This window comes from Fukomys damarensis, unplaced genomic scaffold, assembly GCF_012274545.1.
Source record: "Fukomys damarensis isolate Sample0158 unplaced genomic scaffold, DMR_v1.0_HiC HiC_scaffold_18, whole genome shotgun sequence".
Classification (NCBI taxonomy): Eukaryota; Metazoa; Chordata; class Mammalia; order Rodentia; family Bathyergidae; genus Fukomys; species Fukomys damarensis.
The window spans coordinates 4,020,925-4,039,730 of NW_022900930.1; the positions used below are offsets into that span (position 1 = coordinate 4,020,925).

An 18,806-nucleotide genomic window follows, 5' to 3' on the forward strand; every position below is an offset into this window, starting at 1 on the left:
TTTTTTTTTTTTTTTTTTTTTTTTTTTTTTTTTTTTTTTTTTTTTTTTTTTTTTTTTTTTTTTTTTTTTTTTTTTTTTTTTTTTTTTTTTTTTTTTTTTTTTTTTTTTTTTTTTTTTTTTTTTTTTGGTATCAGGGATCGACTTAAGGCCATTGCACTTGTGAGACAGGCACCAGAACCACTGAGCTAAATCCCTGGCCCTAGAACAATTTGTTTTTTAATAAACTTTATTTTTCCCCTTCCATTACAGTGTATTTTTGAAACTCCACATTTTGAGACATATATTTATAATTTTCTAGAAAATAGATAGTGGTCAGGACAACACCATAAAGATTATCTGCCTTTCAATTAGAATCCTAAGCAAAATATATTAAGCACTTTTTCAACCATATTGAATTTTTTTTGCTGTTGCAAGACCTAGGTTGTCTTCTCTGTCTTATGCTGCTTGTTTTACTTATTTAATTTTAAAACTTCATTTTTAGTTGGGATCAGGGCATTAATGTTGATGCTCACTTTTTTTCAGTTCATTTTCTTTATTAGTACATAATATTTATATTCCTTGTGGGGAGTTGGTACATGTATATAAGACATCACTATAGCTGTGTGTGGTGATGCACCCCTATAATCCCAGCACTTGGGAGGCTGAGGCAGGAGGATCACTATGAATTAAAGGCCAGCCTGGGCTACATAGTAAGTTCAGAGTCAGCCTGAACTAGAAAGTGAGACCCTGCCTCAAAAAAAAAGACAGAAAGACATAGTGATTCCATCTCTTGCCCTTTCTTTCTTTCCTTTTTTTGGGGTACATTTTCTAAGGCTGACTTTTAAAAAAACATGACAAGATACTTCTTAGTCCTAAAAAGTGATAGTTTGAATACATGAATAATTTTCTATTCTGTAGCAAAAGGTATCAGCAGTTTCAAAGGGTGATATCATCAACCTGAAGAAAAGTATTTCCCTTCTCTGTTTAGTAAGAAAAGACAGATACTGTACAAGAAAGGAAGAAAGAAGAAAATAATCATAAAAATATTCTCAGCCTTAATAAAAACAAAGGCACATTTAAAAAAAATTTTTTTTCAGGGCCGGGGATTTAGCTCTGGAACCACACCTGCCTCGAAAGCACAAGGTCCCGAGTTTGATCCCACCCCCCAAAAATTGGAAAATATTTAAAAGATTGATAACTTTGAGTCCAGTGAGGGCGTGGAGAAAAGACTGATTCTTGGAGGGCAGTCTGGTGTCACATATTAGAGCTGTGACAGCAGTACTTTACTTTGTGGGGTTTACCTAAAGGGAAAAGGGAGAGCCTAGGCGTAGGAGCACATTCGTGTCAGCCCCAGCATGAGCCTGAGACGGGAGGACTGAGTGTTTGAAGTCAGCCTGGACTACACAGTGAGATTGCCCTTCCCCAAAAAAGCTAGACGGCAGTTAACGGCATGTTTACTTCAATATTATTTCTAAATTCAAGAATTTGAAATAACCCAAATGCTTAGAGGCTTTGTCAAATAAGTTTTATAGTGCATCTATATTGTAGACTAGCATAAACCCAACAAAGGGTAATTAGGGTGTGTACAGTACCATAGGAAGATATCTATGAAATATAATTGAGTTTAAAAGGCACACTAAATGTGTGTAATGTTTCCACATTTTTTGTTTGTTTTTTTGGTTTTGAGACAGGGTCTCCCTATAAAGGCAGGCTGATCTCGAACTTTTGGGCTTAGCTGATCCTCCTGTCTTGGCCCCTTTAAGTGTAGATCTGGGTATGATGCATTTTAAATAACTGGAAAGAAATATGTTTAATGTTAATAGTCTCAGGGATGAAATTACAGGGGGAGGCAATTTTACTTTTCTGTTTTCTGCATTTGAGCTTTTAAATTTTTACTAATTGTGCATAATAACAGTACAAATTGAGGGGGTACAGTGTGATTTTGGGGGTTACTGAGGATTGAATTAGTATCTTGTGTTTGCTAGGCACGCATGGCACCACTGAATTATATCCCTGGCCCCAGTGTGATATTTTGATATGCTTTAACTTTTAAAATAAACCCATTCTTTTTTTTTTTTTTTTGATACAAGGGATTGAACTCGGGACCTTGCACTTTCAAGACAGGCGGTAGAACCACTGAGCTAGATCCCCAGCCCTCATAATGTATCTTTCCTTGCCTTGCCTTGCCTTCCCTCCCCTCCCCTCCCTTTCTTTTCTCTTCTGTTCTAATTTCTTTCTCTTTCTGGAGTGGGAAAGGTACACAGTTAAACAGTAGAAAGACATTATTTTTTTTTTTGGTACCCGGGATCAAACTCAGGTCCTTGCACTTGTGAGGCAGGTGGCAGAACCACTGAGCTGTATCCCTGGACCCTAGAAAGACATTATTGAGCCGGCTGCATTGGCACATACCTGTAATGTAGGCTACTCTGGAGGCTGAGGCAGGAGGATCACAGTTTCAGGGCCAACCTGGTCAACTTCATAACACTGTCTCAAAAAAAAAAAACGGTTGAAGATGTGACTCAGTGCAAAGACCCTGGGTTCAATCCTCAGTATTGGGAAGGGGGATTCTTAGATAAGAAATAACTGAAACAATGTAAGAACCCTTCAGATCTTTCAGTAAATTTCATGGCATTTTTTTATAGTCATGACTATGAAAATGTCCTTTTACTTAATTTAACTTTTTATACTTAAATTTTAATCACACTACATTTAAGGAAGCCCAAACCTTTGCTCTAGTTCAGTTCATAGTCCAGTAAGATTTTCTGTCTAGTTCAGATCCATTGTGTATGTTTTGGAAGGACTTTTGTCCACGAACTGGTTCTTTTTTGGGGGGGTTGTTGTTGTTGTTTCAAGACAGGGTCTCACTATGTAGTTGAGAATGACCTGGAACTCACTATGTTGCCCAGGCTGGTCTTGAACTCACAGCGATCTTCCTGCCTCATCCTCCCAAGTGCTGGGATTACAGATGTGTGCCACCAGGCCCAGCTACCATGAACTGGTTCTGACTAGATAGATATCTGTCTAGTCAGGGCCAGTGGTGGCTGTGTGCAGCTGTTTGTTTTCAGTAAGTAGGAAAGTACGGTCACCTGGAACAACCCTCACAGAAAGTGTCTCTTCTTGACCAACCCTTCCACGCTGCAGTCGTGTTCATGCTTAATTACCCTAAAATGGCTTTAAAATAAGTATAGAGTAACTATTTTCTAGCTGCTCTAACTCAGGTCCTTGTGCTTGCGGGACAGACAGCAGAACCACTGAGCTCGGCCCCATGGTATTAATTCTTAGATAGACAGCAAGGAGCCTTTTAGATGACACATACTCATTTTCTAACACATAAATCTGGGAATGAAACCATGTTATTTATCTTCTAAATGGTACAGTGATTTGTTAAAGAAATAGACTTAGGGAAGGGGGAAAAAAGAAAATTGAAATGTGTTATGTACATGTACCAATTCCCTATAATGAATGCAGTCATTATGTACTGCAAATATACACTAATAAAAGTTTTTAAAAGGACCGGGGATTTAGCTTAGAGGTTCTGGTCGCCTGCCTCACAAGCGGAAGGACCCAATTTCGATCCCCGGTACCAATATGTGTGTATATATATATATATAAAGTTTTTTTAAAAAGAGATGGGGATTTAGCTTAGTGGTGTGGCCACCTGTATAGCAAGTGCAAGGTCCTGAGTTCAATCCCCAATACAAAAAGAGAGAGAGAAATAGTCTTATTAGGCATATGTAAAATAAGAGATTGAAAAATTCAAGTTTATGCGTGTTTACTCTTCATATTGATGGTGTTATTTATAACAAAGGACCCTGTGAGGATCACTATGGTCAGCCTTGTTTTTTGACCTTTAAAAAGCTTCACTGAAGAGCCGGGGATTTAGCTCAGTGGTTCTGCCCGCCTGCCTCACAAGCTCAAGGACCCAAGTTTGCTCCTCAGTACCACACACACAAAAAAAGGCTTCACTGGGACCTTGAATTTAGCTCAGTGGCACCATGCCTGCCTCGCAAGCACAAAATCCTGAGTTCAATCCCTGGTACCCACTCCCCCCTCCAAAAAAAAAAAAGAAGCTTCACTATTTAGTTGCTGGCTTGTCTAGTTGCTGGAAATTGTCAAACATTAAAGGTAGTTTCATTTACTTATTGCTTGTAGTATTCAGTTATCATAGAGTGAAATGGTAATGATTTCACTCTGCCTGTATCCCATACTTATTAGGATCTAATTAGATTCTGAAATCAGTGGATGCAAAATCTAATACACTTGACCAAACGGTGTTTGCCCTGTTTAATTAGAGATTCCGAAAATGCTGATTTGGAAGGGAAATATCATTCTTTACTGTGGTGTTAATTTATTCTCAAAATTATTCCCTTGACTATTAGAAATGAACTCTTACCTCTTCAAAGATAATCTTTTATACCTTCAAAGATATTAAGTATGTCAATTCTAAGAGAAAAACATGATTTTTCTAGGATAAAATTGGTTTGGAATAATACTGGTAACATGTCACTTCTTGTGCAGAGGGTTCAGTGTTACTGAGAATTATGCTGTATAACATTTTCACGACATGTATTTCATAAATGTCAAATATTTTTTGAAGAAATAAACTAGATACAATGTTCATGGCCTACTTTGTTTAGTCTGCTGCTTATTGTTAATTATCAGTGGCACAAATCTATAATCCCAACATTTGGAAGGCTGAGGCAGGAGGATTGCTGTGAGTTTAAAGCCAGCTTGAGCTACATAGGGAGGTCAAAGCCAGCCTCAGCTACATAGCAAGCCCTGTCTCAAAAAAAAAAAAAATTAGTATGTTATTAGTTAATAATATGTTTTCAAGCTGGGCGTGGTGGCGCACGCCTGTAATCCCAGCACTCAGAAGGCTGAGGCAGGAGGATCACTGTGAGTTCAAGACCATGCTGGGCTACATAGTGAGTTCCAGGTGAGACTCAACTACACAGTGAGACCCTGTCTCAAAAAACAAAAGAACAAATAATATGCTTTCCAATTATGTGTGGTTTGGGTGAATTAAAGATAAAATGTTTTATATTCTTAGAATCTGAATGAAAATTGCAAACTATAAGACCTCCCTCCCTCCCACACCCCCTGCCCTTTCCTAGCCTCCTTGTAAAAAATAGCATGATTTTCCATTTTCTTAGTCTAAAATTGACTTTGTTTTCAGATGGTGGCCTGCAGAGATCTGCAATCCCAGGTCTGTACCACTGAACATCCAGGGCCTTAAACATGACTTAGGAGACTTCCCTGTGTTCTTCTTTGGTTCTCATGACTACTACTGGGTGCACCAAGGCAGAGTGTTCCCGTACGTTGAAGGAGACAAAAGCTTTGCTGACGGGCAGACTAGTATTAACAAGACCTTTAAGAAAGGTAAGTGACTTTGAACTAAGGCTCCATGTGGGTTTGTCAGCATCTCCTCACTTGCATGTGCCATTTTTGATATTAAAGAATTTTCATGGACACCATGTTCCTGCATCCATAAGCCTCTGATCACATTATAACCAAGTTTGAAATGCATTTCATTATAATAGACAATGCTGTATGTGTGAAAGGAGTTTCTTAGTAGTCTTCCTACAAACAAAGATTATATTGGGAATTTTCTTTCTTTTTTTTTTTTTTTCTTTTTCTTTTTCTTTTCCCAGTACTGGGGATTTATCTCAGACCTTTTGCACTGTGCTACACTCCCCCGCCCCTGCCTTTTGACGGGGACAGGATATTCTGAGTGGCTAAGATGCCTGGGCTGAGTTCAAACATGATTCCCCTAGCTCAGCCGCTCAGAGTGCTGTTGGGATTACAGGTGTACACACTGCACCTGGTTAGGGGAATAATCTTAGTGAAGCGCCTTTATCACAGAAGGGTAGTAAAAAACCTTACGACTTTTTCAGTGTGTTGCTAGGAAGTGTGGCTTTCTGGACAAGGGTAAAATAAATTTAAACCTAGTACAAGGTCAGTAGCTGGGGGTCTCTTGTCATGGAAGTGGGGCCTTTGCTCTTGAGGCAGCAGTGTGCATAGAGCCAGAGTGTCCCTGAGTTACATCCTAGTCAGAAATAGGCCTACGCTGGTGGCAAATAGTAAACTACACGATAGAATTTGAAAAAGCACATTTGGGTCAAATACAGGGCAATGGAAAGGTGGTATAAACCTATCTGATCGTGTGTTTGTGGGTTTATTATTATTACTGTTTTTATAATTACGTACTTTGTTTGCTGTTACTGTCAGCACTGGAAGAAGCTGCAAAACGTTTCCAGGAATTGAAAGCACAAAGAGAAAGTAAAGAAGCGTTAGAGGTTGAAAAAAACTCAAGAAAACCTCCTCCTTACAAACACATCAAAGTGAGTTTACTCATAAAAAAACTGATTCTTGGTAGGAAAGATGAAATGCAGTTCTTTCTCAGTAGTTAAAGGCTCTCTTTGGTGGAAGTTTCTGCTAGTTATCAACCAGTCTTCTGTGAAATCAACTGATTGTTGGAAGCGTCACACGGAGCCCTAGCTTCAGGGCTCTGAGATCTGAGAAATCCCCTCATTCCTAGGGTCAACATGGCTTATGTGAAATCCCACTAGGTTATCCTGGAACCAAATGAAAATATAGGTATTTAGCCCCTTTACTGCAGAGTGCCCACAGACAAGCACATTTTCAGTTGGGAAATTTCTGTCAAACAGTGGAGAGAGAAATACACTGAGTAAGTATGTGAAAGCACACATCAGGTTTTAATATTTAATGAGAGATAATTACTAGCTTATTTCTGGGGAACTTAACCACACGGTAGAAGCCAAAATAGCCTGGGTGTTTATGGTGATTTCGATGTTCCTGTTCAAATTGCTAACAGTGTACTTATCTTCTACCTCCTTCTCATTTGTGATTTCATTTTCTAGGCTAACAAAGTAGTAGGGAAGGTTCAGATCCACGTTGCTGACCTGTCAGAGATCCCCCGCTGTAACTGCAAGCCTGCTGATGAGAATCCTTGTGGCTTGGAATCAGAGTGTCTGAACAGAATGTTGCAATATGAGTGTCATCCGCAAGTGTGCCCAGCTGGAGACCGTTGTCAGAACCAGTGCTTTACAAAGAGGCTCTACCCAGATGCAGAGATCATCAGAACAGAGCGGAGAGGCTGGGGCCTCAGGACCAAAAGGAGCATCAAGAAGGTAGCATGGAACGGAGGGAGACAGGTCTGGGTGGGACAGACCAGGACCTGTGTTGTTCAGGAGTGCTTTAATATGATCCTAGGAATAAAATTTGGGGGGACTGGCTGGGCATGACTGCACAAGCCTGTAATCCTAGCACTCAGGAGACTGAGGCAGGAGGGTCACTACCAGTTTGAGGCCAGCCTGGGCTGCACAGTGAGTTCAAGGCCATCGTGAGCTACGTAGCAAGGCTCTCTCAAGAAAATCAAAAAACAAAATAGCAATGAAAATGGTAGGAATAGGATAGAATAAAATGTACATAAACTTTAAGAGTCTTATTCATAAAAAGAAGAGACATTTGTAATTTTCTACTTGAAATATTTTTAAACTTGTTTAATAACCTAATGTAAAATTCTCAATAAAGGCATTACAGGAAAATTAAGAATGTACTAGAATAGAGACCCTGGACTTTAAGCCAACATCTTAATTCATTAGCCATAAATATATTGCCAAGTTTCTTAATTTCCTTCAGCCTCAGTCCCTCATCTCTTTCTTTTTTGAATTGGAAAGTTTATTGGGGAACAGGAATAGCTCCTGAGAGACGGGATGACCACATTTTTTTGTTTTGTTTTTTGTTTTTTGAGACAGGGACTCACTATGTAGTTGAGACTGACCTGGAACTCACTATGTAGCCCAGGCTGGTCTCAAACTCATAGTGATCCTCCTGCCTCAGCCTCCCGAGTGCTGGGGTTACAGGCATGTGCCACCACGCCCAGCCTCACATTTTTATACTTTGATACAGTTTTCCAAAGCAGTCTCTTAACATAAAAACTTATGCCCATTGTAGAAAAAAAATTAAATGCAAATAAGCTGTGGCGGTCCGGCCGTCACAACACGAACGTACCTGAGTTGGGGAGTGAGGATTGAGAAAGGACAGCACACTCAATAGTGTGGAGACAAGAGGTCCCATTTATTACACAGAAACAGCTCCTTTTAAAGGCACGCCAACAGGAAACATCAAGCAATATTAGGGAGGAGATCAAAGGTCAAATTTAACAAAGTCCTTGAGCCGGGCGTGGTGGTGCACACCCGTAATCCCATAAAACTAGTCTGGATTACAGTGAGCTCCAGGTCAACACCCGTAATCCCATAAACCCAGCCTGGATAATCCCATATGCCCAGCCTGGATTACACAGTGAGCTCAGCCTGGATTACACAGAGAGCTCCAGGTCAATCTCATCTGCATAGCTGAGACCCTCATCTCAGAAAAGCCAAATAGAGTCATAGATTGTGTCAATGCCTCAATGGTAGAAGAAGTTACTTTTCCAATGTCAAATGCCAGCGGGCTCCCACAATAAGCCAAAGGAAAATAAATATCACTAGTAAATCCTATTCAGAGAGTGGCTCTCAAATTTTAGAGTTCCCAAGGATCTTCCGAGATCCGTGTTAAAAACGGTGTCCTGCTAAATTGGGTCTGGCACAGGGCTAGAATTTTAAAACAAGTCCTCTACCCCATTCCACTCTCACCCCTCTTTGCCTTGTGCCTCTGCTACACAGAACTCGGAAGTATATTCACTGAGAGACGGAGACCTAATGGGAATTTGAAATTACTCTTGACATTTTTCTGCCTTTTGTGGGGAGTGGTACCAGGGATTGAACTTGGGTCCTTATGCTTATTTTTCTGCCTTTTATAAAATTACCTTTGTAATACGAAAATACTTTCTAGGATAGTAAAGTCAATACCAGAAAGATGGTAGATGAAACTCTTCCTTCATCCCTACAGTTCCAGGCCTCCTCCCCAGAGAGAATCGTTGTTAATGATTTGGTCTGAGCCCTTTAAACCTTTTTCTGTGCAGTGATAAATGTAAAAACATAAACCAACTCTCTGTGAGGAAAGTGATCGTTATGTTACAAATATTTACTAACAAAAAACCCCTTAAAAGTAAACATTCTATATTTGTAAGGTTTTCTCAACGTAAGTATGATCGTATTATTTTTTCCATTTAAAAAAAATATCATATACATTTCTGACGTAGATCTCACTTCATTCTTAGTCTCTTTTGTTTTGGTTTGGTTTTCTGAGATAGGTCTCACTGTGCAGTTCAGTTTGGCCTTGACCCCACTCAGCCGTGCAGTGTTGCTCCCACTTGGGCCTTCGCTGGGATTGCAGGCACGCACCGCCACACCTTGCCTTGACTTCATTCTTTTTAATATCCTTATTGTAGTCTATAGCAGAATGCACCGTGATTTATTTAGCCAATTCCTGGATAAGTCATTCTGTAATAAACATTGTTGGTCAGTTATTTTTATGTACCTCTTTCTATTCATTCAGTATATATTTGATCTTCTCTTATGTACCAAGTACCATCTAGGCACTTTGGAAATAATAGTAAACAAGACACAAAGCCCTTCCCTGTTTACGTGATAGCAAACAGAACTTTGTTAAATTCCACTAAGTGCTGGCAGGAAAAAGTAGTGAAAGGACACAGCTGGTGACAGGATCGTTATTTTAGATGGCTGGGTTTTGGACAGACCAAGGAGGCAGTATTTGACCTGAATGTGTAAAGTAAAAGCCATACAGATGGGGAACAAAGGCTCGGCCCAAGGCCCACTGTGTTCAGGGACAGCAGACAAGCTCCTGATCCAGGAAGAGGGGCAGCTTGGAGATGAGCTGGGCTGTGGCTCCTGTTGGCCATGAGAGGGGAACCTTTCCGAGGGTTTTGATAGGAAGTGACCTGGTCTGGCTTGATATGTGAGTGAGTGAGTGAGTTCTTTTTCTTTTTTTGTCTTTCATGTGTGGAGGTACTGTAGGAGGGGGGAATCAGACTCAGGCACTTTACCAGTGAGATACATTCCCAGACCTTTTCATTTTTTGAGAGAGGGTCTAAGTTTCTTGAACTTGTGATCCTCCTGCCTCAGCCTCCAAAGTAACTGGGGCTGCAGGCATGTGCCACCATACCCTAAGTTATAATAGTTTTCTGTTGCCATATAACAATATACCCACAAAGTTAGCAACTTAAAATGTAACAGTTTATTTGGGCAAGAGTCCAGGTAATGCTTAATTGGGTCCTGTCCTCAGGACCTCACAGGGTTGAGGTTGAAGTTTCCTACAGGGCTGATGGACAGTTTGTAGCTCAGCTAGAGACAGATCCACTTCCTGCTCGCATGGTTGTTGGCAGAACTGTTCTGTGTAGCTGTAGGTCTGAGATCCTCAAGATGCTTCTTTGTGCAGTTTTCAGGGGCTGGTTCTTGCCATTGGCTTGACACCACTCTCCTTTGGAGTTATCCATAGTTCCTTGCCACCTAAGGTTCCCTACGTAGGTCTGTGTTTTCTTACAGCTAGCAGGGGAGAGACTACAGCAAAGCAGATACTTGAGTCCTCATGTGTTGAAGTCACATAATAAGCACATAACATGCTGCATTAGTTAGGGTTCATTGGAGGAACAGATTTAATGTAAAACATATATGTGAAATATAAAGGATTTATGAGGTAGGCTTACAGTGGCCACCTGCAGTCGAGGTGGAAAAATACTAAAGGACCATCTGCACACTGGAGAGCTGGAATATCCCAGTCACAGGTCAAAGGCCTGGAGCCCACTGTGAAGTCCACTCTGAGTCCCTATCAGAAAGCCAGAGTCTGCACTGGAAGACTGGAGGCGATGTCCAGTGGTGACAGTGAAGACTGGAGCTCTTCCAAAGCAGCAGAAGCGAGCCTTCCTTTTCCTTCTTATGGGATCCAGGCCTCCAGCCTGTTGATTGGTGCCACCCACATCTGGTGTGGGTCTTCCCTCTGCAGTAAGTCCATCATGCAGGCACCCAGGTCTGTGCCAAATTCACTAGGTGTTTCTTATTCAAATTGACACCACAGCCTATTACACCTGCCACCAGCCTTGCCCTATTCTGTTGGCTAGAAGCAAATCATAGGTCCTACACACTCAGGGTTGAGGGTTGTACGATGGCAGGAGCACCAGGAGACAGGGGTCCTGTGGTCCTCTTGAGAGTTTGTCTGCCACATTTGGATTTTAGAGGATAATTATGGCTCGAGTGTGCAGGATTTCTGAGAGGAGGAGAGATAAAAAGACCAATAGCTGGAGATTTAGTTCAGTGGTGCTGTGCCTACAAATCCTGAGTTTGATCCCCGGTACCAGGAAAGAAAAAAAAAAGACCAGTGGAGAGCGGGATTTGGCATGCGACCAACCACTAGTGTCGTAGGCAAGCAGGGAGAAGTGATTGGGTTTTGAAATGTTGAAGGTCGAACAAGCAGAATGCAAGTGCATTGGATATGTGGATTAGGTTGCTTTGTTAGAGGCCACATGCATGTATAAAATGTTGTTATTTAATGCGAAAAAGATTACTTTAATGTCATGTGTATCACACATAAATTTATGATATTTTGAAGAGTTTATGGCATCCTGAAATCCATCAAGTTTCACATTGCTAGCTTTTTAATAGTAGTTGCATTTATTCTAAAATAAAATAAGTAATATAATCAAGACAAAAATACAGTTTGCTTTTTTTTTTTTTTTTTTCTTTTTTTTTTTTTTTTTTTTGAGAAAGGGTCTCACTATGTAGTTGAGACTGACCTGGAACTCACTATGTAGCGCAGGCTGGTCTCGAACTCAAAGAGATCCTCCTGCCTCAGCCTCCCAAGTGCTAGGATTACAGGCATGCGCCACCATGCCCGGCTTTTCTCTTTTTTTGCACTTGAGGGATTGTTAATGAAGACAGTTGTTCTTTTACAGAATAGCTAGACGTATTCAGTAATTGAAAAGCATAATCAGGGCCAGGGATTTAGCTCAGTGGCACTGTGCCTGCCTTGCAAGTGCAAGGTCCTGTATTCAATCCCTGGTACCAAAAGAAAAGAAAAGAAAAGCATAATCATAAAGACTTCGTAGCAATGTGGAAAATTTTTTTGATACATGTACCATAAAGAGGCCAAATACAGCTGAGTGCAGAAGCACACATTTGTAACCCTATTTAGGAGACCCAGCCAGGAAGAATGCAAGTGTAAGGATATCCTGGGCAACCTAGTGAGACGCTGTCTCACAGATAGGTAGCAGGGCATCCTGGGTTTACTCCCCACCAGTATGAGACTGAATGTCCACAGTGCTCTTCTCTTCACACGTAACACATTCCCACACGTGTGTGACCGACTTCCTGTTCCGAAGTGATTTCCTGTGGAAAGTGTCTTGTGGGGTGCTGAGGTTTGAACCCAGGGCCTCACACCTGTGTACATCCTTGCCACTAAGCCACACTCCCAGATTCTCTTTCTCAGAATTTTTAAATAAAAGTACTAGGTATTTAATTGCCATATTTTTACCACAGGTTTGTTGTTTTGTTTTGTTTTTGGTACCAGGGTTCGAACTTAGATCCTTGGGCTTGCAAAGCAGGTGGCAGAACCACTGAGCTAGATCCCCAGTCTGTGTTGTGTTGTGTTGTGTTGTTTTGTTTGTTCTGGATGCTAGGAATTGAACCTGGAAACTCATGTTTGCTCAGCATGTCAGTGCTCTGCCACTGCACCACACCCCCGAGCTTTGCTGTAGTTTTTTTAGGACAGATTTGTAGCATTTTTTAAAAGTTCCTTAGTTTGTTTTTTGTTGTTACTGTTGTTGTTCACAATTTAATTTGTAGTTAATGGTTAAGTCCAGTGATCAGTTCTTTGAGGTTGAAGATTTTTGTTATTTTCAGAACATCTGAAATATTTCTGTTGTTTTTCATAGTAGTATTGGGTTTGAGTCTTATACTCCTTATATCTGATATTAGCACTGTAATTTTTCTGTATTCACTTGCGTCCATGCAATAATAAATATAAATAGTTATTATGCTTTTGAAGCCACAAGATTATTTCTTCAACTGAAATCTTACTTTGACTCTCAATATGTGGAAAGCATGAAGTGGAGGTGATTTGATTGAAATTCTCCCTAAAATTTTACAATTAAAGCAAATTTAGCACATGCCTGTAATCCCAGCACTTGGGAGACTGAGGCAGGAAGATCACCATGAGTTCAAGGCCAGCCTGAACTACATACATAGTGAGACCCTATCTCAAAAAAACAAAAAAACAAAAAAAAGAAAGAAAGAAAGAAAATGCCATCTTACTTAAGATGTGATATGTATATATACTGATTCTCTGCAATGAATTAATTTATTATGTATTGCAAACATGCAATAATAAAGAAGTGGAGAAAAATGTTGCCATAAAATAGCTAAATATAGTAACAGAAAGTGGCGGTGCACCCTGTGGCACCCAGGGCTGTGATTGTGTCAGGCACTCTAGTGTCCAGCGGCTAATGGTAGACCCTCCAGGTGAGAAGAAGCCGTTTGAGGGTAAGAGACATCGTATGTGAACGTGCAGGACACTAAGGCCTTCATGAGCATGAACTGAAAGGAAAAGGGGAAAAGATTAATTCTTCTGCTGATAGTGTTGCCACAATGAATGAATTTTTTTTTAGCCTAATTCTTTGTTACCGCTTGTGCAATAAATAAAAATTGCAAGAGAGAAAAGGCTGGTGAGCTTTTGTGGTAACCACTGCCCAGAGGACATGAGTACGCCCTCCTTGAAGCCAGTTGGTGTCTCACATCCATGTCATCAGCAGCACACTGCCAGAGGACAAGGTTGGGTTGGCCCTTCCAACTCTGCCCTTGGCTTCTCTTAATATAGAAGGAGTGATCTATTTTTCTCAGTAGAGAGAGGCCAGGCACAGAGGCGCATGCCTATAACTCCAGCACGTCAGAGGCTGAGGCAGGAGGATTATAGTAAGTTTGAGGCCAGGTTGGGCTCTCTAGTGAGTTCAGCTTCAACTACACAGCAACACCCCTCCCCCCCAAAAAAAGAGAAAATAAACACTGATAAGAACATTGGCTTATTATCCCCCTCTACGCAAATAGCTTGGCAGTTTCTCCAAAAATCAACAAGAAAATCATTCTCCTGGCATTTATTCCAGAAAAATGAAAGTGTATATCCACATGAAAACTTGTCCAGAATGATCTTTGCAACTTTATTTGTAGTAATAACCCCAATCCGAAAACCAGCCACCTGTTCTTCAGTGGGTAAGTAGGTAAACTGTGGTACATCCATTGTGAAATTTTGTGAGTTCCACTCAGCATTAAAAACAAACCATTGATGCACACAGCTTGTATTAATCTCAAGGAAATTAGCCTGAGGCTTTTTTGTTGTTTTTAAAAGACTATCTGAAGCCGGCCCGATGCCTAGTAATCTAGTACTCGGGAGGCCGAGACAGAAGCATTGCCAAGAGTGCAAGGCCAGCCTGAACTACATAGCTAGACTTTGTCTCACAAAAATAAAGGCAGTCTCCTGGCTGCGTGTTGTGCGATTGCACTTGCAGACCGTTGTGCTGTGATGGAGACCTACCCAATGAGTGGTCTCAGGGTGCTGGAGCAGGTGAGGAGGGTGACTAACACCTGCACAGGTGTAACCCTGCAGTCCCAGGTGCAGGAGCAGGCACATGTCTTCATTGTGCCAGTGTCACTTTTCCGGTTTTCCTATTATGCAGTAGATCTGCGCAGTGCTACCTTTGGAGGAAGTTGAAGGGGACAGAGATCCCTGCACTACTTCTCTAACTTCCTGTGAATATCTAATGATTTTTAAAATTTAACGGTAAAGGCTGAGCTGATTTGCTTCAGATTTAGATCCTTTGTAGTTCTTACTGGTGACCACACACACAGTACAACTAGTAACAGTCTGACAATACCAGCATCAGAGGCTGGGGTCGCTGTGTCCTCAGGTCTCAGTACAGCTGCTGCAGCTGCACTGTAGAAATATTGTCACTGAGAAAAAGGCAAGCAGGTTGGCAGCTTTTGAGGCACTTGCACAAGAAAAATGTTACCACTTGAGTTATCCATGAATGAATAGCAACAATTTATTTCTAGGATTCAAATTAGGGTTTCAGAATTTTTAGTTAGCCAGGCATGGTGGTACATGCATGTAATCCCAGCCTCTGGGAGGCTGAGGCAGGAGGGTCACTGTGAATTCAAAGGCAGCCCGGGCTGCATAGGGAGACACCGATTCGATCAGTTAACTAACGAGCCAACCAGAAAATTAATTCTTTTTAGTTGTTCTTTTTTCTTCCTTCTTCAGTACCGGGGACTGAACTCAGGACCTTGAGCTTATGAGGCAGGTGCTGTGCCACTGAGCTAAATCCCCGGTCCTGTGCACCTATTGTTAAGGAATGCCTTCTAATATAATACACTACAGTTACATATTACATGCTTCTCTACAGGGTGAATTTGTAAATGAATATGTTGGTGAATTAATTGATGAAGAAGAATGCAGACTTCGAATCAAGCGAGCTCACGAGAACAGTGTAACTAATTTTTATATGTTAACTGTTACCAAGGTAAAATTGCCTTTTTTTTTTTGGTAAGAAAAAGAGACTTTTTTTGTTCTTGTTTCATGGTTTTAGGTTGAACTCAATTGCTTTTGATTTATTTTCAACAAGATGATGATTTGCAGTAGCCACCATGTGCCTACTGGAAAGTTTATTATATAGAGTATGATAGAGGACCACTGTGTGCTCTCATGGATAGCCACCCTCATGCAAGGATACATACCTCTTTTCCTACTTTACTTGGCCCAGACTACTCCGTGGAGCCTGTTTCTTTTCCTACCTTTAATAAAACTTTGCTACCATTTAAGAAAAAAAAAAAAAGTACAAGGTGAATCAGTGTGGGAGGCCTGCATGTCACATCATGAGACAGTACCATGAGTGATGTATCTGGTCTTCTGTCCCAGCTGTTTTCTCAGTCGCTGCAAGATTGAAGGAGAGAATCAGCACTATGGTTAAACTTCTGATTTAACAAAAACGCTAAATCATTTGGTGTGTTAAAACATTTTTTAAATGAGATGGAAAAATAATGAGTGCTGTCAAGAAAAATGACAGTGAAACCTACAGTTTGCTAGTGTAATTGTAAGACCTGTATGTATTTGCACATTACGTTCATTATCTTGTTTAATTTTTTTAATAGTCCTCTGATGTCTAGAGGACAAGAAACTGTGGTCCAGGCATAAGTGATTTGTTGAGTATCTTGTTAAAGTTTTAAGAAACATGACTGGCCCGTTGTGATGGTGCACACTTGTAATCCCAGCATTCAGAAAGCTGAGGCAGGAGGATCACTGAGTTCAAGGCCAACCTGGACTACATAGTGAGACCTTGTCTCAAAAGAAGAGAGAGAGAGGGAGAGGGAGAGGGAGAAGAGTCATATCCATGTTTTCTGTTCCAGACTGTCTCTAATGTAAGTGTCAGAATAGCATTAGGGCTGGGATGTAGTTCAGTGGTACAGCGTGTGCTGATCACACTTGTGGCTCTGGGTTTTAATCCCCAGAATCACCCCCTAAAAACTCTTAACACACACAAAAGTAAGAGATCATTTGAAAGAAGAATTTTAATCTGTGTGTCATTGTTAGAAATTTTTACAGTTTTCATAAACATTTCATGAGAATAAAACACCATTTTTTATGATGCTGGAGTCTGGCTCCTGAAATGCTGCCCTCCTGGCCAGCAGCCCCCTAGCCACTCCTCAACACCCAGTTGACAGAGTTCAAATCCAGGCCACCAAAGTGTTGAGCTGTTTAGTGGAAGTGAAAATGGAGAGGACAGGTCGCTACTGGAAACTCTGTCCCACACGGTAACAGCCTCTCCATCAAGCTGACATCCCAGTCTTCCCAGCCTCCTCACTTTTCCTTCTCATATCCTTGTGGTCTGAGCCTGCCCCCGCCCCATAGTTTTGCTCTCTCCTTTGAGCGGGAAAGAAGGGTCAACAGTAAGACACCAGTGTCGTTACCTGAGCTAAATGCTCTGAGCAGAAAACCCTTCACCATTTGGCCCACTAATCTAAGTCGCATTTTCTATGGTAGGTTTGTTTCTAGAAGCAAGCTTAAAAAGAAACTGTATTCCACTTTAATTATTTGAATTTGAAATTCAACAAATACAGTAGAAAACGAAGTAAATGACACGGGGAGTGTCACGTGTTCAGCGTCATCATCGTCAGACACCAGCTGGTAGCAAGGCACTGCTGCCTTGTGGCCTGGACTGAATTGGGTATGTCTGAAACAGCTTTATTTAGTTTAATGTCAAAGAAATCTTTCTTTTGTTCTCTTCCTGAAGGATCGTATTATTGACGCTGGCCCCAAAGGAAATTATTCTCGTTTTATGAACCACAGTTGTAATCCAAATTGTGAAACACAGAAATGGACAGTGAATGGAGACGTCCGAGTTGGACTCTTTGCTCTATGTGACATCCCTGCAGGTAAGAAGGTGATGTGCTTCCCAAGCCTAGCAGCGTCAGGTCAGGGCACGATAGCATTCTTTGAGGATGGATGCTCAGCTGTTTACTCAAGGAAGAAAGATAAAAAGCGATGCCTCAGAAAGAGAACTTGCAGAAGCCTTTCTGTAGAGCAGGCACAGGGTTTTTTTCGGTCCCAGGGCATTACTGCTCCAAGTTACATGGGCTGTATAATGTAACCAGATGTCTTAGCTGTTGTTTTCTTTTTTAAAACATATTAAAAGTAACTAGCTTGTGTTGACATCAGCTGGTTTCTTGTTTTTACTCTGAAAGATTATTCTGTTTTAAATTAGACATAAAAAGCCTCAGAAGCTGGAGCTGCTCCTTTGATTTTTTTTTCCTTTCCCATTCAGCCCCTCCCAACCCATATTCCTTCCTTTTTTAAAATTTTGCTTTAAAACAGGTTGTCAGTAGATTGTCCAGACTGGCCTTGGACTTTCCATCCTCCTGCCTCAGTCCTGGCAGGTAGCTGGGATTACAGGTGTGCACCACCACACCTGGCTTCTCGTCAGCATTCATAACAACACAGCCTAGTTTGTCTTTTCTTAAGTTTGTAGAAAAATGGATGAGAAGAGAAATTGTGTAGCTGACATAGATTTACAATATTTCTAGGACCTGGCATAGCGGTGCATACCTACAATCCTAGGACTCAGGAGGCTGAGGCAGGATAATCAGAGTGAGTTTGAGGCTGGCCTGGGCTACATAGTATGACGCTGTCACAAAAAACAAACAAGCAAATAAAATGTTTCTAGAACTCTGGATTGGTCAAGCCTGATAAAAGGAAGTTTAGGAGGCCCTCATTTGAACCCTGTGTCTTTGGCATATGTAGTAAACTCTTATTTTAAACCCTCATCTGGTCATTATGTGATAAGGCATTAGTTACTGGGAATAGCATTGTGGCAGTTCCATGGTCACATTACTCCTTTAGAGACTCAAATGAAATAGCATTAGAAAAGGGACATGGTGGTGTACGCCTGTAGTCCCAGCACTCGGGAGGCTGAGGCAGGAGGATCACTGTGAGTTCAAGGCCAGTCTGACTACATGGTGACACCCTGTCTCAGAAAGAAAGGAAAGGGAAAGGAAAGAGAGGCTAAACTAGACCAGGCATAAAGGTGGGTGCAAAATCGCAGCGTGCTAGAGACCAAGGCAGGAGGTTTGTGAGTTTGAGGCCTGGGCAACTTAGCAAGACCATATGTCAAACAAACCAGACAAAAAAACTCAAAAAAGAAAAGGGGTTAAACCAGAAGTTTTTTCTCTTGATCACAGATTATAGACTCTTGGTCCCTATTGCATTGTTTCTAGCCACTCTTGTAGAAGAAGGTGACTTTTTCTGGATATTTAGTGTTGCCTACTTGTTGGTGGATGGGGTTGTCCTGGTTCCCCCCCCCCCCCCCC

At 41.2% G+C, this 18,806-nt stretch overlaps 1 protein-coding gene across 6 annotated transcripts in view; it reads left to right on the forward strand.

Moving 5' to 3' along the window:
• The window catches only part of Nsd3 (nuclear receptor binding SET domain protein 3), a 126,643-nt gene that overhangs the window by 101,755 nt on the left and 6,082 nt on the right, over positions 1-18,806 (forward strand). For 5 of the 6 annotated variants that reach the window (XM_010604872.3, XM_010604863.3, XM_033765362.1 and 2 more), the window contains 5 exons: positions 5,156-5,358; positions 6,208-6,320; positions 6,861-7,130; positions 15,350-15,466; positions 17,234-17,375. In XM_010604872.3, coding sequence (XP_010603174.1) covers positions 5,156-5,358; positions 6,208-6,320; positions 6,861-7,130; positions 15,350-15,466; positions 17,234-17,375 — 845 coding nt within the window. The remainder of the gene's footprint in view (positions 1-5,155; positions 5,359-6,207; positions 6,321-6,860; positions 7,131-15,349; positions 15,467-17,233; positions 17,376-18,806) is intronic. The other variant, XM_010604879.3, reaches the window with a different exon arrangement.